The sequence below is a fragment of the Eleutherodactylus coqui genome, chromosome 6 (assembly GCF_035609145.1).
Source record: "Eleutherodactylus coqui strain aEleCoq1 chromosome 6, aEleCoq1.hap1, whole genome shotgun sequence".
NCBI classification, from domain to species: Eukaryota; Metazoa; Chordata; class Amphibia; order Anura; family Eleutherodactylidae; genus Eleutherodactylus; species Eleutherodactylus coqui.
In genome coordinates, this window is record NC_089842.1 from 29,422,171 (window position 1) to 29,447,229 (window position 25,059).

At 50.2% G+C, this 25,059-nt stretch overlaps 1 protein-coding gene across 3 annotated transcripts in view; it reads left to right on the top strand.

Annotated features, from left to right (window-relative positions):
* Positions 1-25,059, top strand: part of LOC136631989 (dual specificity tyrosine-phosphorylation-regulated kinase 1B-like) — a 73,800-nt gene that overhangs the window by 20,341 nt on the left and 28,400 nt on the right. The window contains exon 1 of one of the 3 annotated variants that reach the window (XM_066606511.1): positions 7,793-8,922. The exons of 1 other annotated variant lie outside the window; for it this stretch is intronic. In XM_066606511.1, the coding sequence (XP_066462608.1) occupies positions 8,808-8,922 (115 nt within the window). In that variant the 5' untranslated portion in view covers positions 7,793-8,807. Of the gene's footprint in view, positions 1-7,792; positions 8,927-25,059 lie in introns of those variants that run through there. One more of the 3 variants, XM_066606513.1, reaches the window with a different exon arrangement.

Sequence of the window (25,059 nt, forward strand, 5' to 3'; positions counted from 1 at the left end):
CCCTTTCTGACAACTTCTGGGTGCTAGACTTTTTTTCTGACAAGGAGTGTAGACCTTCTTCTTTTTTGGTTTCTAACCTTTTAACTAAGGATTGCTTTGACTCCCACAGTATGTAGTGGTATATAGCTAAAATTGTCCAAGAAAGGACAACTGTTGACAGGGTTGTGGGTGCCCAGATCTCATTTATGTGTTGGGTGAAGGCCACCCTTTTGATCCCATAGAAGCTAGTGTAGGGCAAATGACTGATCATGTTCCTGCTGGTGGTGGTAGAAAGTGTCGGTTCACACAGGGCATCACAGCTTGTGTATGGCATAGCAGACCAGTCAGAGTACTTGTATAACCCCTGAAAGTGCCTATAATGGGCACGTTAGCATCAGAACTGAATCGGGTTGTAATGGTAGAAGGTGGCCCGATGAGTCACATGTTGTATCATGTGGATGGCCAGGTGGGTCCCTTACCTGGGGAGGACAAGCCAGCAGTGGCAATGTTCTGCTGAGGACTTGGATCCTGCCATCATGTGGATGTGACAAACATTGTACCTCCTTCATGGCAACATGGTTCACTACTGGTCGTATCCCCGGCAGGTTGACTGCACTGCAGGAACATGACGGATGAAGGTGATGTTTCTCTCAGACGGATGAGACCTGGGAAGAGGACAAGTCCAATCCATGGAGGCCTATAGAATATGCTGCTGATACCACAGGACGCTGCAGAGTTTGGTTAAAGGGATTGTGGGTTTAAATAGGACTTCCTGTAGTAAAATAATAGATGTCATGACCCCTCCGCCAGGATCCAGCACTGCAGCCCCGCTGTGGTCCCGGTGTTTGTTGTGACAGATGTCACGGGAAATCGGGTGACCACAACTGCCAATCACAGGCCGCAGCATCATGTTTCCGAACCACTGGCATTGTAGTGCTGATGACAGGAGAACGAGCGATCACCTGATTACCTGAGACATCTGTCACAACAACCGCCGGGACCGCAGCTGGACTGCAGCGCTGGTTTCCGGTGGAGGCAGAGGGGTAAATACAGCTGTTTGTTCTATTACCATGGGCATCCCTATTGAAGGGTAACGTGACAACCCTTTTAAGTCTTGGCTCTGTCAAACGATAGTGATGCTAGACACATTGGATATGGCTGAAACTTTTGCTCTCATCTCCCTGACTCCCCATAAACAATTGATTGCACGTTTATTTCTATGGAGAAAGGGAGGTAAGCCATTGATAAATACCCTGGGCAACTCTTTTCTCCAGGTGGAACAATGAAGGTGCTGTACTACAACCTGCCTGAACCTTCTCTGTACCCACACGTCAGATGTTTGGTTGGATATTTAATATGCATGGCCATCCTATTTCAGATGAGTCAGTCGATGTGACGACTAAAGGGGTTTCATGGGTTTAAGAGAAACTGCATCTCCTCTTACAAACTGACGATCGCCGATGAACTTGCTAATACTTCAAGGATCTCCCTCAACCTCATGGGGTAAGGACACGGTCTGGTTCTGCGTATGATGTAAACACCACCACGGGTGGCCGAGGTTTGGGCGCAGCAAGGAAGTTTACATCAGAATTATCCCGAAGTTTACTGCACATAGAAAGTCGACGTCATTGATTGTCCTCTGGACCAAAAAAAACCCTTTGTTTTAAACAAACTGTTTTTCCTTTTATCCCATAACTCTCTGAACCTCTGACAATCCTGTAATGTAACTCATCAGCCATAATAGTAACACTCTTGTAGTATACACTGTTGTATCTGCGGTGATGACCCCCCATGTACATGGACCTAAAAGACCCAGAGGAGGGATGAGCTATATTAAGCCACAAGTTATTTGGCGACAGTCCTAAAGGTGTTTGAGGTGACTCTTAATACTATGAATGGGAGGCCGAGGGGGGGGGGGGGGGGTGTAAGCGTCCCCTTGTACACAGTATGCTCTCATAGGCGCCGGCAGTTCATGTCCCTACAGTCAGGCCTGGAATGGGATTCCAGTGCTACAAGACGAGAGTTTTAAAAGGGTTCTTTAAGATTCCTTGTAAACACATAAGGCAAAGTGGAAACCTTGCATCCATATGGACCCCTCAGGATGAGAGAGTGGAGAGTCACGGGTGAGCTGGGCAGAGTTCAGTGACCAACTGGCATCACCAACTTAAGCCATGTGACCTTTGCCAAGAAGCTGATTCAGTTTGGATAACCTTGAACACTTGTCGGCACCTACTTCCCATCCCTGGCATCTGTTTTCACCGGAAAAAAGGATGTGGGACATGTTGGATTTTAACATGGCTAATTCTATGTACCATGGGGGCATCTTATCGTCCACCCTGTGACGGTTATCACACATTTGAGCTTTCACATATATGAGGAGGTGGAGGAGATGGCATTTAGCATGGCGTTGTATAGTCGGCGCTGCAGACCTCAGAACCTAATTGGTTAAACCATGGTCAGTTCCATCTTTTCCAGCAGCATTGTGTGGGACCTGTTCACACCCGCATCATGGCTTCAGATCATAAGGAGTTGTGTTGGATCAGTTTTCAGACAAATCCAGATGGATCCCGTTGACTTCTAATGGGGTTTACGTTTGTGTTCTGGTTGTTTTTGCTGACCAGTAGTCCTGGAACCACGGTATTTTTTTCCTCTAAGTAACAAAAGGAAAGAGAAATGCCAGCGCGAACCAAGATTTACTCCTCGCATGTAGACATTAGTGGTTCTTTAAAGTCCTCTGCCCACAGGATAGGGGATAAATATCTGGAGGGAGCCCCCTGCTGGGAGCCCAGGGGGCCATAAGAATAGGGTTTTGAAAGTCGCTGAATAAATGGAGGCGCTGATCACTTGTGCAGTCCTGATGACGTTGTCGCTCTGGCAGTCCCATTGAAATGAGTGGAGCCGTAGCGTGTAGGTGTGATCACCTTTTCATTCATTGAGCAACCTTTGGAAGACCCATTCTCATGATTGGTGGAGGTCTGACCGCTACCACCAATCAGATGCTTATCCCCAGCCCTGTGGATAGGGGACCACCACTTTAATGCAGCAATGAACTGATGGTGGTTTGTGGACCGTGTACAGAGTCTTCTCATTAGTGGAAGGCTCCCATCAGGCACAACTTGTCTTTTACCCTGCGGTCGTTGAGGGGCCAGCTATTGGTTATACAGTATGGTGGTCCGCCATCCACACAAGATACCAGGAGGCGGGTAAAGCTGATGTCTGGCGGTTATTTGTGGATTGTCAGTCATAGGTGTCACTGCAGTGGGTGGCTTATAGTACATACTGCGTGGTTTGTAGAGTGCTAGTGTGCCTTACATGGGGGGAGGTGTTAGTGTTGTTTTTTGTTTTGTTTTTAAAGGGTGCCTCAGTGCTGATGCTCAGTACAAGTGTGCAGTGTTGGGGTGCAGTATTTGGGAGGGTCAGTGTATAATGATGGGGCGCGTCTGTTGTATATAATGCCATGCTTGCCAACAAATGTTGCATCATACATACAGGGGGGTGTAGTGTAGTAGCCGCCCTGCCAGGGTTGTGTAGGATAGTGAATAGCCTGACAAGGTTTAGCTCAGTATGGTATCTGCCTGGCAGTGTGGGGCTTCAGTATCTCTGGCCCTGGTAGTGTTGGGGTACGGAGTAGATTAGTAGTTGGATTTGGATTAATTTGTGGGATGCAGTGTATTAAACTACCTGGCAGTGGGGGGCTACAGTGTGAATTAGCAGTTGGATTCATTTATGGGGTGCAGTGTATTAAACTGCCTGGCAGGGTTATAGCACAATATGGTATGATCTTGGCAGTGCGGATTATCTGGCAGTGTGAGGGGTGCAGGATTAGAGCAAAATATGGTATCTACTTGGCAGTGACGGGGTCCAGTGTGGCTTCAGTGGCAGAAGCGAGGTCCAGTGTGGCTTCAGTGGTAGTAGCGAGGTGCAGTGTGGCTCTTCTCTGGCAATGGGAGGGTGCAGTGTGGCTCTTCTCTGGCAATGGGAGGGTGCAGTGTGGCTCTTCTCTGGCAATGGGAGGGTGCAGTGTGGCTCTTCTCTGGCAATGGGAGGGTGCAGTGTGGCTCTTCTCTGGCAATGGGAGGGTGCAGTGTGGCTCTTCTCTGGCAATGGGAGGGTGCAGTGTGGCTCTTCTCTGGCAATGGGAGGGTGCAGTGTGGCTCTTCTCTGGCAATGGGAGGGTGCAGTGTGGCTCTTCTCTGGCAATGGGAGGGTGCAGTGTGGCTCTTCTCTGGCAATGGGAGGGTGCAGTGTGGCTCTTCTCTGGCAATGGGAGGGTGCGGTGTGGCTCTTCTCTGGCAATGGGAGGGTGCGGTGTGGCTCTTCTCTGGCAATGGGAGGGTGCGGTGTGGCTCTTCTCTGGCAATGGGAGGGTGCGGTGTGGCTCTTCTCTGGCAATGGGAGGGTGCGGTGTGGCTCTTCTCTGGCAATGGGAGGGTGCGGTGTGGCTCTTCTCTGGCAATGGGAGGGTGCGGTGTGGCTCTTCTCTGGCAATGGGAGGGTGCGGTGTGGCTCTTCTCTGGCAATGGGAGGGTGCGGTGTGGCTCTTCTCTGGCAATGGGAGGGTGCGGTGTGGCTCTTCTCTGGCAATGGGAGGGTGCGGTGTGGCTCTTCTCTGGCAATGGGAGGGTGCGGTGTGGCTCTTCTCTGGCAATGGGAGGGTGCGGTGTGGCTCTTCTCTGGCAATGGGAGGGTGCGGTGTGGCTCTTCTCTGGCAATGGGAGGGTGCGGTGTGGCTCTTCTCTGGCAATGGGAGGGTGCGGTGTGGCTCTTCTCTGGCAATGGGAGGGTGCGGTGTGGCTCTTCTCTGGCAATGGGAGGGTGCGGTGTGGCTCTTCTCTGGCAATGGGAGGGTGCGGTGTGGCTCTTCTCTGGCAATGGGAGGGTGCGGTGTGGCTCTTCTCTGGCAATGGGAGGGTGCGGTGTGGCTCTTCTCTGGCAATGGGAGGGTGCGGTGTGGCTCTTCTCTGGCAATGGGAGGGTGCGGTGTGGCTCTTCTCTGGCAATGGGAGGGTGCGGTGTGGCTCTTCTCTGGCAATGGGAGGGTGCGGTGTGGCTCTTCTCTGGCAATGGGAGGGTGCGGTGTGGCTCTTCTCTGGCAATGGGAGGGTGCGGTGTGGCTCTTCTCTGGCAATGGGAGGGTGCGGTGTGGCTCTTCTCTGGCAATGGGAGGGTGCGGTGTGGCTCTTCTCTGGCAATGGGAGGGTGCGGTGTGGCTCTTCTCTGGCAATGGGAGGGTGCGGTGTGGCTCTTCTCTGGCAATGGGAGGGTGCGGTGTGGCTCTTCTCTGGCAATGGGAGGGTGCGGTGTGGCTCTTCTCTGGCAATGGGAGGGTGCGGTGTGGCTCTTCTGGCAATGGGAGGGTGCGGTGTGGCTCTTCTCTGGCAATGGGAGGGTGCGGTGTGGCTCTTTGGCAATGGGGGGGGTGCGGTGTGGCTCTTTGGCAATGGGGGGGGTGCGGTGTGGCTCTTTGGCAATGGGGGGGGGTGCGGTGTGGCTCTTTGGCAATGGGGGGGGGGGTGCGGTGTGGCTCTTTTCTGGCAATGGGGGGGGTGCGGTGTGGCTCTTCTCTGGCTAGGAGGGGGGGGGGGTGCAGTGTGGCTCTTCTCTGGCTAGGAGGGGGGGGGGGTGCAGTGTGGCTCTTCTCTGGCTAGGGGGGGGTGCAGTGTGGCTCTTCTCTGGCTAGGAGGGGGGGTGCAGTGTGGCTCTTTGGCTAGGAGGGGGGGTGCAGTGTGGCTCTTTGGCTAGGAGGGGGGGTGCAGTGTGGCTCTTCTCTGGCTAGGAGGGGGGTGCGCAGTGTGGCTCTTTGGCTAGGAGGGGGGTGCGCAGTGTGGCTCTTTGGCTAGGAGGGGGGTGCGCAGTGTGGCTCTTTGGCTAGGAGGGGGGTGCGCAGTGTGGCTCTTTGGCTAGGAGGGGGGTGCGCAGTGTGGCTCTTTGGCTAGGAGGGGGGTGCGCAGTGTGGCTCTTTGGCTAGGAGGGGGGTGCGCAGTGTGGCTCTTTGGCTAGGAGGGGGGTGCGCAGTGTGGCTCTTTGGCTAGGAGGGGGGTGCGCAGTGTGGCTCTTTGGCTAGGAGGGGGGTGCGCAGTGTGGCTCTTTGGCTAGGAGGGGGGGTGCAGTGTGGCTCTTCTCTGGCTAGGAGGGGGGGGTGCAGTGTGGCTCTTCTCTGGCTAGGAGGGGGGGTGCAGTGTGGCTCTTCTCTGGCTAGGAGGGGGGGGTGCAGTGTGGCTCTTCTCTGGCTAGGAGGGGGGGGGTGCAGTGTGGCTCTTCTCTGGCTAGGAGGGGGGGGTGCAGTGTGGCTCTTCTCTGGCTAGGAGGGGGGTGCAGTGTGGCTCTTCTCTGGCTGGGGAGGGGGGTGCAGTGTGGCTCTTTGGCAATGAGGGGGAGGGGTTTAGTGTGGTTCATCTGGCAGTTGTGGGGTGCAGTGTGGCTCCTCTCTGGCAATGAAGGGGGGGGCAGTGTGGCTCCTCTCTGGCAATGAAGGGGGGGGCAGTGTGGCTCCTCTCTGGCAATGAAGGGGGGGGCAGTGTGGCTCCTTTCTGGCAATGAAGGGGGGGGGCAGTGTGGCTCCTTTCTGGCAATGAAGGGTGCGCAGTGTGGCTCTTTGGCTAGGAGGGGGGTGCGCAGTGTGGCTCTTTGGCTAGGAGGGGGGTGCGCAGTGTGGCTCTTTGGCTAGGAGGGGGGTGCGCAGTGTGGCTCTTTGGCTAGGAGGGGGGTGCGCAGTGTGGCTCTTTGGCTAGGAGGGGGGTGCGCAGTGTGGCTCTTTGGCTAGGAGGGGGGTGCGCAGTGTGGCTCTTTGGCTAGGAGGGGGGTGCGCAGTGTGGCTCTTTGGCTAGGAGGGGGGTGCGCAGTGTGGCTCTTTGGCTAGGAGGGGGGTGCGCAGTGTGGCTCTTTGGCTAGGAGGGGGGGTGCAGTGTGGCTCTTCTCTGGCTAGGAGGGGGGGGGTGCAGTGTGGCTCTTCTCTGGCTAGGAGGGGGGGTGCAGTGTGGCTCTTCTCTGGCTAGGAGGGGGGGGTGCAGTGTGGCTCTTCTCTGGCTAGGAGGGGGGGGGTGCAGTGTGGCTCTTCTCTGGCTAGGAGGGGGGGGGTGCAGTGTGGCTCTTCTCTGGCTAGGAGGGGGGTGCAGTGTGGCTCTTCTCTGGCTGGGGAGGGGGGTGCAGTGTGGCTCTTTGGCAATGAGGGGGAGGGGTTTAGTGTGGTTCATCTGGCAGTTGTGGGGTGCAGTGTGGCTCCTCTCTGGCAATGAAGGGGGGGGCAGTGTGGCTCCTCTCTGGCAATGAAGGGGGGGGCAGTGTGGCTCCTCTCTGGCAATGAAGGGGGGGGCAGTGTGGCTCCTTTCTGGCAATGAAGGGGGGGGGGGCAGTGTGGCTCCTTTCTGGCAATGAAGGGGGGGCAGTGTGGCTCTTTGGCAATCAGGGGGGTGCAGTGTAGTTCATCTGGCAGTTGTGGGGTGCAGTGTGGCTTTTCTCTGGCAGTGAAGGGGTGCAGTGTAGCTCTTCCCTGGCAGTTGCTGGGTGCAGTGTGGTTTATCTGGCAGTTGCGGGGTGCAGGGCGTTTATACATTGCACTGCGAGCTCAGGTTCTCCTATCAAACTCCCCCATGGTTGCGCCTGTTTCACTTGCTGCTTTATCAGCTGCTTCACGGAGTCCCTGCGAAATCAGCCAATCGGCGTTCGGCAGCCGGGCTCTTCAGCCAATGGCAGGTCCCCCTCTCCCGTTCCCGCTGTGCGCGCCAGCCAATCGGCGTCTTGTTACTAAGGCGTTGGTGCAGCTTGGGGCAGTGCTGGCGATCCCCCCTCCCGCAGTTGGACACGTCCGCCGAGCGCCTCAGAGACGGGCGGGTGACTCAGCAGAATCAAACATGTCTCTGTCAGTTTAGAGCTGAGCCCTCCTCCTCCTCACCGCCCACACAGCCCGGCTCTAGAGCTCAGCCAGGGGAAGCGTCGGAGCTCCCAGCGCCGGTCCTACTAGAATGTCTTCTTACCGGCAGCCGGAGCGGCCGTCCTCACACCCAGCGGGCCGTTCTGACAGATAAGCGCCCGGGGAGGAGGGGGCTGGGGTATTTTTTCCCCCCTCTTTTCCCGCCCGTTTTGAAACGGAAGCCGCGGGGCCGCGCACGGCGGGAGTGCGCCCCCTCCTGACACGGAGCCGTTACTATAAATGGTGTGAAGAGGCGGCAGCAGTAGCGGCGGCGGCCGGGGCGCTCGCACATACAGCCCGCTGCGGGGGGTGGACGAGAGGCCGGGCCTCAGGAAGTCACCTATTATTGTGTCTGTGACGCGCCTCCCCCCGCGCTGGTGGCTGCAGTGGTACATCCCAGGGTGTGGAGCCTCAGACCTCGGAGAGCACAAGAGTTTCCAGAGCCGGGGATCGTGTCATCATCCGGCCCGGGACGTCCTGACGAGCGCAGCGGCGTAGGCCTCCTCCCTGGCCGGGTGTGCGCGGCGCCGAGCCGCCGGAGTCTCCGGGACGTGACCTTCCATGACCCGCCTTCACCTTGCCCTGGGTCCCGGGCTCCTGGACTGGCGGTCGGTGGAGCGGAGCCTCCTCCTCCCAGCGCTGCGCCGCGCCTGCCCGCTGCCGTCCGGCTGCAGCATGCGTCCCCGAAGATAAGGCCCGGCGCCGGCCTAGTGGTGGAGCGGGGTCCTCCATGACTGGATTATCCTCCTCATTGTGACCTGGAGTGTGCCCCCATAGCAGGCCCTCTCTGATGACCCGGATGGCCGTGCTCCCTGGATGACCCCCCGCACTAACAGGATTTATACCCCCGTTTGATTTCTATATATATATTTTTTCGTTCTCGCATTTGTGTGACTCCCCCGAGCCGCTGGAGCTATCGATGGTGATTACGTCCAGCTCTGAAGAGGCGCCCCCTCAGAGAATGCTCACGGCCTTACCCACAGAATGGGCCAGTAAGGATCCGGCGTGCCCCTGCAGCAAGAAGCCTTCCAGAAGTTGGTATACCTACCTGCACCCTGTTATTGCTGCATGTGTGCCCGCCGTCATTTCACCCCACCCCATGCCTAATTTTGACCCCCATCTGCTGCACCGCAGTACCTGGTAGGAAGGACTGCTGTTGGTGGTAAGGGGCGTGTGTGACATGGCACAGGACTGGTGGAGGTGTTGGGCATGGCATTATAGTGCCTGGTAGGGATGTGGCACAGATGGGATTGGCAGTGGTGTTGGTTATTGGATGGCACCACAGTGTCAGTTAGGACTGGTGGCAGGAAGGGATACATGTGTGACATGGCATGGATAAAATTGGCCAGGTGTTGGGACTGGCATCCCAGTACTTGATGGGGTTGCTGGCAGGAAGGAATGGTACAGATGGGACTGGTAGAGGTGTTGGGGATGGCATCACAGTACCTGTTGGCGTTGCTGGTAGGTAGAGATATGTGACATGGCACAGGACTGGTGGAGGTGTCTGATATGGCAATGCAATGGCAGCATTCCAGGCGTGTCAAGTGGAAAAAATACTTACTGCTACGTTTCGACCCTCTCGGGGTCTTTGTCAAAGACCCCAAGAGGGTCGAAACGTAGCAGTGTATGGAGGAATAAAGTGTTTTTTTTCACTTTACACGCCTGGAATGCTGCCATTGCATTGCTGCTTTGACACATTGGATTATACCTAGGGGGTATCTGGAGGCTCTGACCCCCTCGCTTTGGCGGGCATCTGTTGGACTTGTAAGTCCCTTTCCTGAGGGGTGCTGCGGGCTATTGGAGTGGATTACGGTGTCTGATATGGCAACGGCCGCAACAGGACTTATTAAGACTGCTGATAGTAAGGAATGTGTGATGTGGTACAAATCGGACTGGGTGGTGGTGTTGGGCATGTGGTTGGCAACACAGTACCTGTTAATACTGCATCCGGTAGGTAGAGATATGTGACATGGCAAAAGACTGGTGGAGTTGTTGGGTTTGGGGATAGCACCAAGAGTGCCTATTAGGACTGCTGGTAGCAGGATGTGTGTGACATGGCATAGATGGGTGGCACCACAGGACCTGTTAGGACTGCCGCTGGTAATAAGGGATGTGGCACTGCACAGATAGGTCTAGCAGGGGTGTTGGGCATTGGGATGGTAGGATTGCAGGTAGTAAAGGGTGGGACATGGCACAGATGGGCCTGGTGGAGGTGTTGGGCATGATGATGGCACCATAGTAGCTGTTGGGACTGTTGCTGGTAGTAAGGGATGTGTGATACGGCGCAGGACTGGCGAACATGTTGCTTATGGGGATGGCACCACAGTTACTGTTAGGACTGCTGCTTGTAGAAAAGGATGTGGCATGGCATAAATGGGACTAGTAGTGATGTGGGCATGACTTCACAGTGCCTGTTAGGATTGCTGGTATTACGGAATATGTGTGACATGGCACAGGTAGGACTGGCAGAGGTGTTGGCCGTGAGTATGGCATCATGGTACTTGTAAGGATTGCTGCTGCTAATAAGGGATAGGACATGACACATGACTGGTGAGGTGTTGGGCATGGAGATGGCACCGCAGTGCCTGTCAGGACTGGGGATACTAAACGGGTGTGTGACATGGTATAAAAAGGACTGGTGGAGATGTTTGCATAGGGATGGCATTAGAACTGCTTCTGGTAATCGGGGATGTGACATGGCATAGATGGGACTGGTAAGGGTGGCATCAATGTTAGGAATACTGGTAATAAAGGATGTGTGTGACATGGCACAACTAGACTGGTAGAGATGTTGGGCTTGGCTTCAGTGTCTGTTAGGACTGGTAGGAAAAGGCTTCATGTGAAGTGGATGAGACTGATGGAGGTATTATGCATGAGTATCTCGCCACAGTTCATGTTGGCACTGCTGTTGGTAGTAAGGGATGTTGGGCATTGGGATGGCACCACAGAAACTGTTAAAACTGCTGCTAGTTAGTGGTGTGTGTAACATGGCACAGGACTGGCGGCGGTGTTGGGCATTGGTGCAGCTAGATAAAACTTGTACATTTTGGAGTACATGGGTTATGGGTGGCAGGCTGGAGGGGTCGGGGCGGTTGTGCCTCTGTCATGTCCCAAACTGCAACATAGTAACACAACTGGCAAGTACATTTTACACTTGGTAAGATCCGACTCACAGGGCAGAAGGGTTGTCATTACTGGAAGAAATATATATATATATATATATCGAAACTTAGATGCCATTGAAGCTGCTCTGCTGCCTTCAGGGAGACTGTCTAATATTTGCTGGTTCCTAAATTGTTTAAGGTGGAGTTGTCTTCAGTGTATCCGCCCCGGGAGGTGAAGGTTAGAGGAACGGGGAGGAAGGGGCTGCCTTGTTTTGGGGGGTTGGATGGTATTTCTAGGCCTTCTCTGCAGATATTACCAGGCTTGTTGGCTGGGGTCTGAGTACATCTGAAGGCCATACAATGCCTCTATATATCCTCATGTAGGATCCATCAGCAGGGTGGGTTACAAGGATTATCCCCCTCCGCAGCTCTTCGGATTATTCTATCCTGGTAAAGGTACTGGATCGTGTATGTCTGACCCACACGTTAGTCCATATTTGATTATGTTCACTTGACTCCAAATGTGTTGCATTGGGGGATTTTGTGGCTCTGAAGGTTTTGCATTCTAAGCAGAGGTCTGATGAGATTTCGGCGCTGCAGGAAAGTGAGGTACTGATCCACACGATCTGATGGCTTGTAGAGAAAGGACGATCCCCTCCTTCTAAAAGTCTAATTTCTCTCCTCCTTGCTTCTGCACATAGTGTTAGTCATTGACTTTGTAAGGTTTTTCACACTGAGCGGGGAGGTGTCTTGAGCAGACAGAGCTTTAGTCTCCCATAGACTGGATATAATGTGCAGGAAAACTGAGACAAGAACAGAATAGGTGTCATAAGGGTTGGACTAGACGCCCTGGAGGGAAGCAGCCGTTGCCCTTTGACCTATATAGAAGAAACTGGATGGCCTGTCTATTCACTTGTGTAGCCAACTTGGATCCTATTGCTTGTCCATGGGAATGCGTGGCAAGGACATGACTTTTAGTAATGCTTTACTAATCCATGTTGTAACTAATATGCTGATGTTTAGTCCAGGAGGGTCATTGGAATACATGGTGGGTTCACTTCACATTTGCTGTCACTGTAAAGGTTAGGACCCTTCACCTTTTTTTTGGATGTTTCAAAAGGTATCATTTAAAACAGCCCTCCGTGCTTAGGACATATTTTGTCGTGGGACTGAAGGAGGCAGTTACTCTACATGCTGTTGGTCTTCTGTGCCGATGCCCCTGCGACCCGCTAGTTCTGGGTCTTGTTTTCGGCCATACAATATGGCCAATACAATCTTTAGACTACTTAACCCCCACAGTGCATTGGTAGTGTCAGACTACAAAAGAGCTCTAGCTGCTCTGATTGGCTAGCACGGCTCATGTGATCAGTGCTAGCCAAGCACAGTGTGCATCAGGTGGCTAGAAAGTACACAAAAAACTAAATGGCTATTCACCGGTTTAATTAATACTGCGTTTTCCGGCATAGGTGTATACTAGTACATTGCAGAACAAATCCAGCTCCATAAAAGAATCATTTTATTATATATATATATATACATGTGGTTTACCTTGTCATGATTCTGTGCCCACGCTGCCATCTTGGACAGCAGCTGGTAACCCACTCCAACCTCTGGACAGAAATTTTGTCTCGAAACTGGAGGGTTACTTTAAAGGGTTTTCTAGGACTAAAAATATATAACAGTCAGTGTAATGGGGAAATAAAACATACGGCTGAAAGCCGCTACTTAATGCATTGAGCGTTGCGCTAAGTAGTCCGCCCGTTCCGATTTTATAATGGGCGGATTACTTAGCAGCGCTGCTCCATGCACTACAGTGGCGGTTTTCAGGGGGAATGATGGCAGGTATAACACATAGGGGTAAAAGTAGTTGGAGTCTCTTTAAATCGACCCACTGGGCCAGAAGAAACAAGAATGGCTGAACTGTTTCTCTGAATACCTGATGCACACTGTGCATAGAATACTTGCTGATCTGTCTGGCCGGCACTGATCACTAGCTAAGCAGGTGTACGGTCTTAGACCAGTGATACGAACTAATGCACAGTGTATATCAGGTAGTCTAAGAAGCTGGTGTGGCCATCTTTGTTTTTTCCAAGCCTAAAGGGTCGCTTTAATGGATCCCTGGTCCCCGCTTCTCCAATCCCAGAGGAAGCTTCAGTGGTCATACGCCGTCCACGGCAGAATCTCTGCTGAAGCCTGTGATTGGCTGAGCAGTCCTGTGTACAGTGAATGGCACACAATCGCTGCGGCTTGTTAGGGGGCCGGTGCGGGGTCAGGAGAGAGTTTGATTAAGTTGAGCTTTTTGAATCTCTGGAAACTGCATGCAATGGGCTGAAAGATCAGAACCCGTCATGTTTAACAGCAGGATGACAACATTATTCAACCTCCCACTGCAAATTAGGTTTATTTTGCTGAATTGACTAGGTTTTAGCTGAAAAAAAGAAACCTTCAACCCAACTAACCTAACAAATGGTTTCTCCAAATTCAACATAAAATGCCATCCCCAAATTGGTCACCCCCTTCATGACAAGCCTCTTTAGTACCCGGTAGAGCACCTTCTGCTGTAATGATCTTCTACAAACACGATTCTCAGCCATCCAGCAGCTTCTGGCGGCGTTCCTCATGGGCAAGCTGTAGTATGCAGTGAAGGGACACCAAACCCTATGACGTTTTATCAGTAGTCCTCATGTGCAGTGGCTTCCAGTTCACTAATGTTCTTGGGTCTACATGCTACAACTGCCTACAAATCCCAGCAAAGATTTTCTGTGGGGTTCAAGACGTGGCAACGGATGCCAATTCCAGAATCTCCCTTGACTTCTGAAACCAAGTCTGGGTGGACTTCGAGGTATATTTCAGGTCATTGTTCTGTTGGAAGGTCCAATGATTCCTGTGCTTCGGTTTTCTCACAGAAGACACGATCTTTTCTCCTAGGAATTCATGATACTTTGAATCCATCTTACCCTCCAAACGCTGCAGGTTTCTAGCGCCAGAACGTCACTGAGCCACCTCTATGCTTTACTGCGGGTTGCGTCTTCCTCCCATCAAAATGCTTCATTCTTCCTCCAGACATACCACTGATCCATAGGCCCAAAAAGGTTGCTTTGTTGCTCAACAGAACAGAATCCCCAAACCTCTGAAGCTTATTTATATGGTTTTCAGTATAGTGCAGCTGACTTCTTTTGTTACTTTGGGTCCGTAGAGGTATACGCCTTTAAGAATTCAGGCCTGGAGACCATCAGCGTTTTAGTATATGCCTTAGGCTGGGTTCACACAGGGCGGAGTTTCCATGCAGACTTTCTGGACAGAAAGTTCGCCCGCAATCTTAAACCAGAGATTAAGCAGCAAAGTGGACAAGATTTGCAAAAATCCCGGCCCCACACTGCGGACAGTCTGTTGCGTCCAAGCCACGCTGAAACTGACATGCTCTGCCCGGAATTCAAAGCCACGACATGTTAATTTTTTTTCGCAGTTCCCACTGCCGTCTCTCCCCTCCCTATGGGGAGAGATGGCCACAGCGGAACAAGCCGCTTTCAAAACCCGTGGGACTTCAGCTGCGGAAATCTCACCAGAATTTTCGTGTGGTCTTGCTGCGGGATTTACACCCCGTGCGAATCTTACTGTGCAAATGGAAAGCTTGGTGTCTGCTGCCCCAAATCTCTTTTGCTGTCACTATGCGATTTTTGCCGCCTCAGGAAGCCAGTGGCAACTAACAATGGCTCCTCTTCTTGTTACATCCGGGTAGTGTAGCCAATGTTTCTTTAACTTTGAACTTGCTTTCAACAGTTTCTCTAGGGAACATTTAGTGCCTTTGCTATCTTTTTGTATCCTTTCAAGTAAGTGAGGTGCTGAGTCCGGGGTAGTAAGTGTTGTACTTGCCTCACCGATCGTTCATTCCTGCAGTGTGAGCTCTGAAAGTTGCCACTGAATGCATTGAACGGCATGCAAAGTAGTCCGCCCATTGTAAAATTAGACCGGGTGAACTACTTGGCAGCACCTTTCAAAGCACTGTGCAGTGGCTTCCAGTGGTGACTGGGGGAACAACTGGGTAGGTTAGTGGAACACTTGCATCCCTGGACTCGTAGGTGACAAGTCTCACTAACTTTTTGGACCACTCTTGACTTGTCTGTATTTCTAACATGCAGTCTGACGTCCGTTAACAGATCCCTGGCCAGTCCAGGTATATTTGATGTTTTACCTTAAACATACCTGATGGAATAATGAAGCCCTTGATTAGTTGCATCAGGTGTGCTTCAGATAAGACCTGATTTGCAAATGTGTGCTGTTATGAGAGATTCAATTCAGAGGGTTTAATCATTCTGACACGGCTGTGCTCGGGAAAAGTGGCATTTTTGAGTCTGGAGAAACAACTTGTTAGTTGTGTTGAGCTATTTAAATTCTTTTATTTTATTTTTTTTTCTTTCAAACCGCTGAAAGGTTATAAATTTGGCAAATGCTAATTTGCAATGGGCGTTGAATAACTGATTGTTACTGTATAAAAGGCGGACTGCACACAAGTGTAATTCGCTGTGTGCCGCTGGCATGTGACGGTCATTGCGTACTTGCTGTGGCCCACTGATTGCCATGCACTATTTTGGTGTGTATGCTTGTGTAACATGCGACAAGATAGAATATTCTACAATGTTTGTTGGGCGCGCCGTGTGTGATCAACAGCATGGGAGCCTATGACGGACGCACGGAATACGCTGCAACAATACGGTCGTGTCTTGGACTGCATAGTTTATGTTCTGCTGATATTGTCCCACCTATGAACACTGTTTTATTTAAAGGGGTTGTTCAATTGCAAGCTATTGATGGCCTGTCCTCAGGATAGGTCAGTAGTAGAACGGTGGTGGTCTGTTGCCAGATATCCCTGCTGGTCAGCTGTTCTCTAGACAGGTGTGCTGGTGCACCAAGCTGATTTCTGCAGGAAGCAGATGGCTCTGTTCCCACTGCAGTGGCCAAGCTCCAGTATTGTAGGCAAAGTTCTCCATTGAAGTGAATGACTTGCAATACCAAGGCTGGCCACTGCAGTGGGAACAGAACCATCCACTTCCTCCAGAAATCTGCTCCATGCATGACTGCAATGACCATCTGTGGGTCTTGGGCAACAGACATGTGTTGACTTACTATTGATGGCCTAGTCTGAGGGTAGGCCATCAATTTACAATTTGGCTACCCCTTTTAAGATGAGCAATGACAAATCCTGGACAGATGTCAAGTTCTGATACTCCTGAGTAGGAGCTGTGAGTTTTTTTGTTTTGTTTTTTTTTGATTGATCTGGAACCTGAAAAAAAAAAAGGTTTTCTTGTTTTAATAATCCTGTAAATTGGGACCTTGGCTTGTTTTTGTTTTTCATTTTCTGGTTGAGAGGAGTCTGCAGTGGTGACTATTTAGTAATCCGCGGGGGTCCTGTGATGGACCTCACTGGTGAAATGCTGATAGTTGTGCAAGTTTCAAGTACTGAGGAAGGGGCGTAACAGCCCCAAAACACGTCTCTTATATGCTGTATTAACTTTTATTAAAAACAGAGTCCTCGGGCTTAAAAACACGTCTCGTGCCTCTTTGAATCCAAAGGGATTGCGCCTACTACCACACTTCACTCCTACAACGTTTAGGCTGCCGGGGCTTCCTTAGTCGGGGTTGTACACAAGATCTAGCTGCTTATGGCCAGCTGCAGTAATCTTTGTGTGGGTTGTGTACAACAGTGATCTTCTCCAAGCTGTAGATTTTAGGAGTCAAATGAGTTCGGGAGTGAATATGAGCTTGTATTTAGTGGTCATAGGGAAGCGGTACATTAGCTGCCAGCAGGAATATTGGCTCTTGTTGTGAAGTGACCGACTCTCCGGTTTCCGTATAAAATTGTGTCTAGCGGTAGATTACCTGCAGTTGTTCTTCTCTGCCGTACATCGGTTCCAGGTACTGTTTTCAACCATCCAAGATGGCTGCAGGTAATATAATCCCATCTTTTCCAGGACGGAACTTTGTCCTGAAACCGGAGGGTCATTCTCCATACCTGTGCTTTACGGAGCTGAAGTGGGGCGCCTGATCAGCTGGTTGTCCGAGGTCTCAAGTGGCAGACCCCAGCTATCAATGATTGATGACCTATCCTGAAGATGGGTCATCAGTTGTAGTTCCTTGACAAAACCCTTTACTATTCACCTGATACAGGGAGAGTTTGAGGGGTAGTATTGGGCTCTGTGGCAGATTCGGTGCAAAATGGCACAGCATGCCAGTTGACATGGCAAAAACTTGACAAACCACTAGTCAGTGGGGTCCGTCGGGTGTCATTAACATCACTTAAATCTGTTTTATGACCAAAAGAAGTTGGCCACTATGCACATGTGCATTTTAATGGGACTGCTGGGCATAACCGCTCACTGGTACGCCATCTCCAGCAGTCCCATTGCAACAAATCTAATGGTGTGCATGTTCTAGTCTTTCTGGGCCCCTGCTCTCGTGATCTGTGCGAGTCCCAGCTTTTATCCACAGCATAGGGGATAACTTCTTTTGATGGGACAATCCCAATTAAATTCTGCATCCTGCACTTATGTCATTTTTGTTGTTTGGCACCTACGACAGAACTGAAGAATGGAAACACCTAGGGCAGGTGTGAGCAGAGCCGATTACCAAAGCCGCTCACTTTGTTTTCCCAGTGTCTCTTGCGTTGTTGTTGTGGCTTTTTTTTTCTCTCTCTCTCAATTTCTAAGGCTTTATTAACATAACGGCATCACCTAGAGCAGTGTTTCCCAACCTTTTTCATCTCACAGCACACCTTGTCCCAAAATTTTTAATTTTATGCCTGCCATTTGCGACAACCTGGTTGGGAATCGCTGACCTAGAGACCATCAGCCTCATCACCAATCAGTACAGGCGAGCAGCCTTGTAAATATACAGTGCAGTAGTTGTAATGACCAGAGTACAAAATCACATCTCCACCACTAGTCCTATCTGGTTATCCAGTGGATGTGTACTGACCCCGCGCATGGCTGTCATGTTGGGGGGATTTCACAAATACTGGAAGAAAAAGCGTTGCATGCAGCACTTTTTCTTCAGTAACAAAATCGGGCGGCTGAGAGGAAAGCAGGCGGGCACATTATAGTCAATGGGGTCTATCCGCTGCTATTCAGATCTGTCCAAAGATGGAACCGTTCTGCAGGGATTCCCTTTTCCTGATCCACGAACTGAGGAGGAAAGCGGAATCTCCAGCGCGAGTGTGAAAGCAGTCTTACTCTGGGTTTACTGGTCACAGGACTGGCGCCATGTTTTAGTCCTATTTGGTTATCCTATAGATGCGTTAGACAGGACTAGTTCAGTGCCGGTACCATTCTGCTGTGCAGGTTTTGCCAACTGCACAGATACGACAAAGGATACAGAAGCAGAATAATAAATACTCCTGTTAGTAAAGTGATTTCTTAGCTTATAAAGAAATAAGAACCGGAGCGCCCATTTAACTTCCCTCTGAAGTCCGGCTGCCATCCATTGGCTTACAGTAGCCAGACTAGATGGACCATGTACACCCCTCCTGCCGGCAAGCTTCTATATGTGTGGTATAAGCCGTTGGTATAAACTGAACAGCCCAGAAAGCCCTAGATAGCCGCAGTCTGACATCTACTGATTTCTTCTCTGGTTCGGAGGTAAATTGATAACTTTCTTAAATGTTTCAAGAAAGTTGGAGCAGGAAACGTCCCCGTTTTCTCTTTCATCCTACCGGTGGTTTTATTTTCAGCTATTCATAGCATCAGACCTTGTGTTCAGTTCAGACCTTAAATGAACCCACTGTATCACCAGGCAATTAAAGACCACTTGGCACGGTTTCCGTAATCGGTCACAGAAGACCGGCGTAACTTTAAGGGACTGACTTTAAACTTTGATTCTTTCTGCTCACAACTGCACAGTCCAGGTCCTGGGGAAAAGGGAACACTGAGACGGGAACAAATGCTAAAACTTCACCGTTCACCTCTGCAATCAGCGCAGCCGGTCACCACAGGAACCATGATGCCAGTAACATGGTGCTTGACTCCTGTGGCCACTGATGGGCAGCATACAAATACAGCCGACAGGGATTAAGGCCTCATGTCCACGGGCGGATTTGAATTGCAGAATCTGTGCGGATGATCCACAATTCAAGCCACCCATAGGAAGACATGGACGTCCGCAGCCTAATTAAAGCATGCAGATTTGCTTTGCGGACCTTCTGGTCCAGAAAACAAGTCACAGCATGCTCCGTTTTACTGCAGATCCCGCACTTATGGCGTCCATTGAATTGCGGATGGGCTGCAAATTCTGCGGGAAAAAAGATTTAAAAAAAAAAAAATCTCCAATGCCCATGTGCGGCGGCGCGCCCACATACATCCGCAGACGAGAAAATGAAGACCCGGACGGGTAAGTAGAGAACCCGCAGTACCCTCGGGCAGGGTCTGATTCCGTTGCGGGTTCCTGCATGTAGAATCCGATCCGCTCATGGACATGAGGCCTAAAGAGAAGAGTTGCACCTCCCCAAATTTTAAACATTGCTGGTTTCTTTGGAAAAATGACAGGTTTTCACCCATTGGCTAAAATAGTTACTGTATGTAACTTTTACCAATTTTGGTTAAAGTGTGTTTTGATCCGCTTTGGACTGTGTGGCTATTTTTAGGGTTAATGGGGTCATCAATTGGAGTGGAAGTGTAATAGAAGGCATCACTCCCATTTGAAGTCCATGAAAGTGATGCCTTGTACTACACACTTGTTTCCGACTCGAACGTGGACCTCCTTCTTGGCTTCACTGATTGGCTGGGAATCCCAAGCGGCGGACCCCTGCTGATCATCTGCTAATGGCCTATCCTGAGTATATGTTACCAGAAGTAAACTCCCCAGAAAAAAAACTTTAATTTAGTTTTCAGAAAAATCCATACAACATGTGACTATAAACGGAGCAATGGCTGGGGGGACCTGTGATATTCTCATGTCAGTGGGGCTCCTTGTACAGCTCTTTAGAATAGGCTATTGATATGTGATTTGGAGGGGAGACTCCTATCAATCCCAGCGATCAGCTGTATGTAGGGCCCGAGCCTCTCCACTGTATTAATCGGTTCCCCACACTGGACTCCAACCCTGTACTCTTTGTAGCAGTTGTTTGAATGTTGTGGCGTTCTCCCATTGACTGGAAAAGCACAAAGCTGCACTACTGAGAGCGGACACTAGGAAACGTACAGCGTTCTGAGCAGCGAGTAGGCTGCGGCGCACACATGTGGGGGTGTTAGGAGTCTGCCCCCCCTTCCACTGATCAGATGTTGATGGCCTGTCCTAGTGATCGGCCATCTGCTTTAACAGTTAACTCCTTTCAGGGGAACCTATGGGCCTTGTAAACTCACTCATTGGACCTGTGCTGCTGTGTTTGGGGCTATTGTTATAGTTGCATTTCCCTTTCCCAGTTTCAGCGCTGTTGGCTTGTAAACTCGCTGCTTGTACAGGACGGACTTCGGTGCACGCGACGTCCTCTCGCAGTGATCTGAGAAGGCTGCGCATTGTGGGAGTCTATTACAGCGTAAATGGGCTGATATAGATATGGCAGTAATAAACAGATCGGTGGTCACGAGAAAGTATAGTAGTAAATACAAGTTTGTGTGATGAGGGAAGGAGGCTCATATGTGCGGTGCTGATTCACGGTAACCGACTGCTAGGCAAATATTTATTTCATATACTGTTATTGACTATGACTAAGGAGTCCAGTAACGTCTGATTCATTCAGAGATGGCTGTTGGATTACCTTTTTCTTTCTTTGAACCTCCTGTGCTAGTCCCTATTGCATGTGTAATAAAGATTTGGGAGATGACCTAGCATCGGCATATACTGCAGTATATAGTCATGCCAGATTGCGCCACTGACTGACCTCATTGGTCTAGTATCGTATAGTGTTACTCCGGGCCTCACTGGTCTGGGAGCACGACCAGCAGGTTTATACCTGGTTTAGTTGGAGTTTTTCTTCTAACCTTCTTTTAAGCTAAAGGGGCATCCAGAAATCTTAGAGGCTTTCTGGCTTTTTTTTTTTTTCTGCAACAGACAACCTATCCTGGATAGGTCATTAGTAGTTAGAAGGGGGGCCGCTACTTGGCACTCCACGAGTTAACTGTCCGGCCCTCTGTCCAGCACAACAGCATCAGCGGACCGGGAAGGACATGGGAGCAGTGGCTTCACGCCAATTCAATCAATGTGAGCGCCGCACTACTATTTCGCTTCCTGCTCTTTTTATGGGCATCCTGTCCTGGGCAGGAAGGGAAATAGCAGCGCAGCGCTCCCATTGACTTCAGTGGGTGTGAAGCCACTGCTCCCACTTCCTCCTGTATGCTGATGACAGCGGGCTACACTATCAGTTGATAGATGGTGGTTCCGCGTGATGGACCCCACAGTCCATCAACTACTGATGACCTATGGGGTTTATGGGAGAACTAGCTGTCGGATGAGCAAATGTCGAAGTGTATGGGCACCTTTTAAAGGACTTTGTCTGTCCCTGGTATAGAGGATTTGTGATGGTGCAGTAATTGGTACATTTCATCGCTTTGGACCAACAAAGCTGGCCACATCCTGACTAGCTGATACAGACTTTACACTGCTCTTCCTGGCTAGTGCTGCTCACACAGACAACGTTAGCCAATCAAAGCGTTTGCAGTGTCTTAAGGCCCATTTAGACACTGTGATTATCACTCAAAATCCATCATTTGAGTGATAATTGCTGTGTCTGTATATGTGCGCCCATCGTGCACTATTCGTTAATCGCTGACTTTAAGCAAGCTAAAGTCAGCGAGGAGCCTTATCAGCGCCGCACGCTGAGTTTTCAGCGGGATACCTCTGATAGTACTCTTTCAGCTGGTATCCCGCTCGGAGTTCTCAGCGGGATACTACTGATGGCTCAGAGAAAAAAGCAGCTGTTTGCAGATAACAGCGCTCCTGTTGTCATCTGCATACAGCAGGAGCCCTCATGTACACACTAATAAACTCTTAAGTAGCTAATTAGCTACATAAGAGTTTATGCAAAGTGATCGCTCAAAACTGTCACTCAACCTGCCGTTTGAGCAATCCTCTTTCAGTGTAAATGGGCCTTTAGACTAATGAAGAGGGTACATCAGATAGTCAGAGAAGCGGTGCGGACATTTTTGTTGATCCAGGACTGAGGGGTCTCTTTAAAGTGGCTCTGGAACTCGGACTCTTGAGCCCAGTGTCCACGGGTGGATTTTATTTATGGAATCCTTGCAGGTCTCATGCAGCTCTAGCCGCCCATAGAGAAGCACTGGGCATCCGCCCTTCATTAAAGTCCTGCGGATTTGATTTTGAAATGATTTGTGGAGGCCACGATAATAAATCGTTGATATGGCTCCATTCATCTCTATGGGAGCTTAGGATCCGTAAATACATCTGCAGATCCGCTGTGGATTTGAAGGTTAAAAGCTATTAGAGAGGTTGGGAAAAGGCAGGGAGGTGGGGGTTGTGGGGGGGGGGGGGGGTTCTGTGCAGAAAAAAATCTGCAATCTCACGCAAGGAAAAAAAAATATTTAAGATGACTTGCCAGTGCATCTACTGCAGAAATCCGCATGCAATATCTGCATGTGCCGTGGACATGAGGCCTTAGTATTTTCTGCAAGCTGGTGCCATTGTTGGCCACGTTAGGGAAGAGCCGCCTTCTGTCAGCTAACCTGTGTAGGGCCATTCTCTGCCCTTATCTATATTGTGGATGACTTCTATGCTGTCCCCTGACTCTTATGTCATGAGAAAGGCATGTCTACATTGAGACAGAACTGCCCGACAATCTTGGAACTTGCAATGTAAACAACACTAAGCGTTCCTGAGGTCAAATCCCATTAAAAAGTGCTCCGAAAATTAGGTATGGAGTTGACAGAACTCGCTGAATAGCATTTAGCAGTCACAAAGGAAGTGACGTCTTAAATAAAGTCAACATTGTCCTGGAAAGTTCTCCCCATCCCCCAATAACTTGTGCAAAGAAGGGTCGAGCTTTAAAGGAGTACATATTTTTAGTCCTTGTTCTATAAATACCCGGTGAAGCAGCGCTCGCTCCCCTGTGCTCAGTCCTTACTTGCCTTCTTTGGCATCACAGTGAGTTACAAACCCTGTGAGCGCCGAACACGGGGCGGTGTATTGTGTAGGTGAATGGCACAGTCCGTGTGTGTCTCTGGGAGTACGGTACAAATGAATGGCGCGGTCTCGGGATGGTGCAAAAGTTGTGTAATGAGATTCTGCAGTAAAAATGAGTCAACTTCAAAGTAGACACACGACACAAGCGCAGACTGGATCGTAACGATGAATGAGTTTAACTTGCAGGTAACAAGGAATTTGTTACTAAGGTGGTGAATTCTGGATTTAAAATTTTTTTGGACCACTGGGATTAGGATTCTGCCATCTGTTATTCATCAATCAACTTTTTGGACTGTCGGCGGGGGACACTTACAGTTCGTCATGTGAAAGGTCTATTTCCGTCACATTGATATGCTAGAATAGTTTTGCACAATGACATAAATCACCTAAAACGTACAGAAACTGGCAAAAACCAAAGCCCGAAGCATGAAATAATAAAAGTTGGGAAGTATACTGCCATTTATTCACTATACTGCCTCAAACTATGGACCCCAAGTCGAAAAGGGGGAAATTTAAAGGGAGCCTGACTCCTTGCAACAGCACCATAAGCTAAGTTATGGTGCGGTCTGGAAATTGTCCGATACAGACCGCACACGATCTTCAGCGGGGAAAAATGTAATTCCCCCGATTCTTTGTCACCTCCTCGAGCAGCACCACAACTTATGTATAGTGATGTTCTGAGGTGACAGGTTCCCTTTAAGGAGCAGAGAGGGACACAGGGGTTCTGGTCAGAAGTAGGGACACTTGGGAGGAGAATGCTGAACTGTCAGGGCTGCAAATCCTAAGATTGTTCACGCAATGTCCTTGCACCACAGGTCATAGATTTCACCAAGCTCAGGTGCTACCTACACCCTCTGCATTGAAAGTGCATCTATGCCGGCCCTTAATCTGGGGTTACTAGCCTTGTGGGCACCTGAGGCTGCACCTTGTATTCTGGATCAAGTAGCTGCCATATTCAAGGGTGCTTTTTACATGGGACGATCTGTCGGCCAACAGATGCCTCAAAATGATTATACTGGATCCAGCAGCTCAAAATCCTAAATCCCAAAAAGGGGAGAGGTACAAGGAACAGATGCCAAGCCATCTGAGGGATTGTGAAGCAACAATCCCAAAATTACATATCTATGGAAAAGTGGCCGCATAAATGGTGTAGAACTTTTCAAATGACACAATCCTTAATTGCTCCATAATCAGATACAGGCAACGTTTCGACCGATAGGGTCTTTTTCAAGCCTAAAACAGACATACAACATATAAATATACATATACAGATATAAAACATAATATTTTACAAAAAAATTAACAGTAAGGAGGCAGGTGTTCATAAATCAACGACTACCAGTTTACATGGGCCAATACCTTGTTCACTTTTCTCCATGCATAAACTAAATGTGAAAGACCCCTCGTTCGTTACTTGGTTGGTGCATGCATCTACACTGACCGATAATAATTCAGATTCTCACTGGATACTGGGAATATAAGCCCTACCCTAAAAAAGAAGTCCTAACTGCAGAAATTTGTTAAGTGTATACTTTTGCCTAGAAGCGCTGTCCAGTAAAGATGAGCGAGCGTACTCGGAAAAGCACTACTCGAGTAATTTGCTTTATCCGAGTATCGCTGTGCTCGTCCCTGAAGATTCGGGTGCCGCTGCGGCTGACAGGTGAGTCGCAGGGGAGAGAGGGAGAGAAAGATCTCCCCTCCGTTCCCTCCCCCCCCCCCCCCCCACAGCGATACTCGGATAAAGCAAATTACTCGAGCGAGTAGTGCTTTTCCGAGTACGCTCGCTCATCCCTACTGTCCAGGTCTCCGCTGCAGCAGCTTCCTGGTCCTTGGCACTGGTCTTCACCTCTTCTGGCCGGAAATTAAAAAATATCTCAGCTTCCTGAAAGCACTAGCTGTGATTGGCTTAGCCAATCAGAGCCAGCGCTTGAATGGCTGTGACTG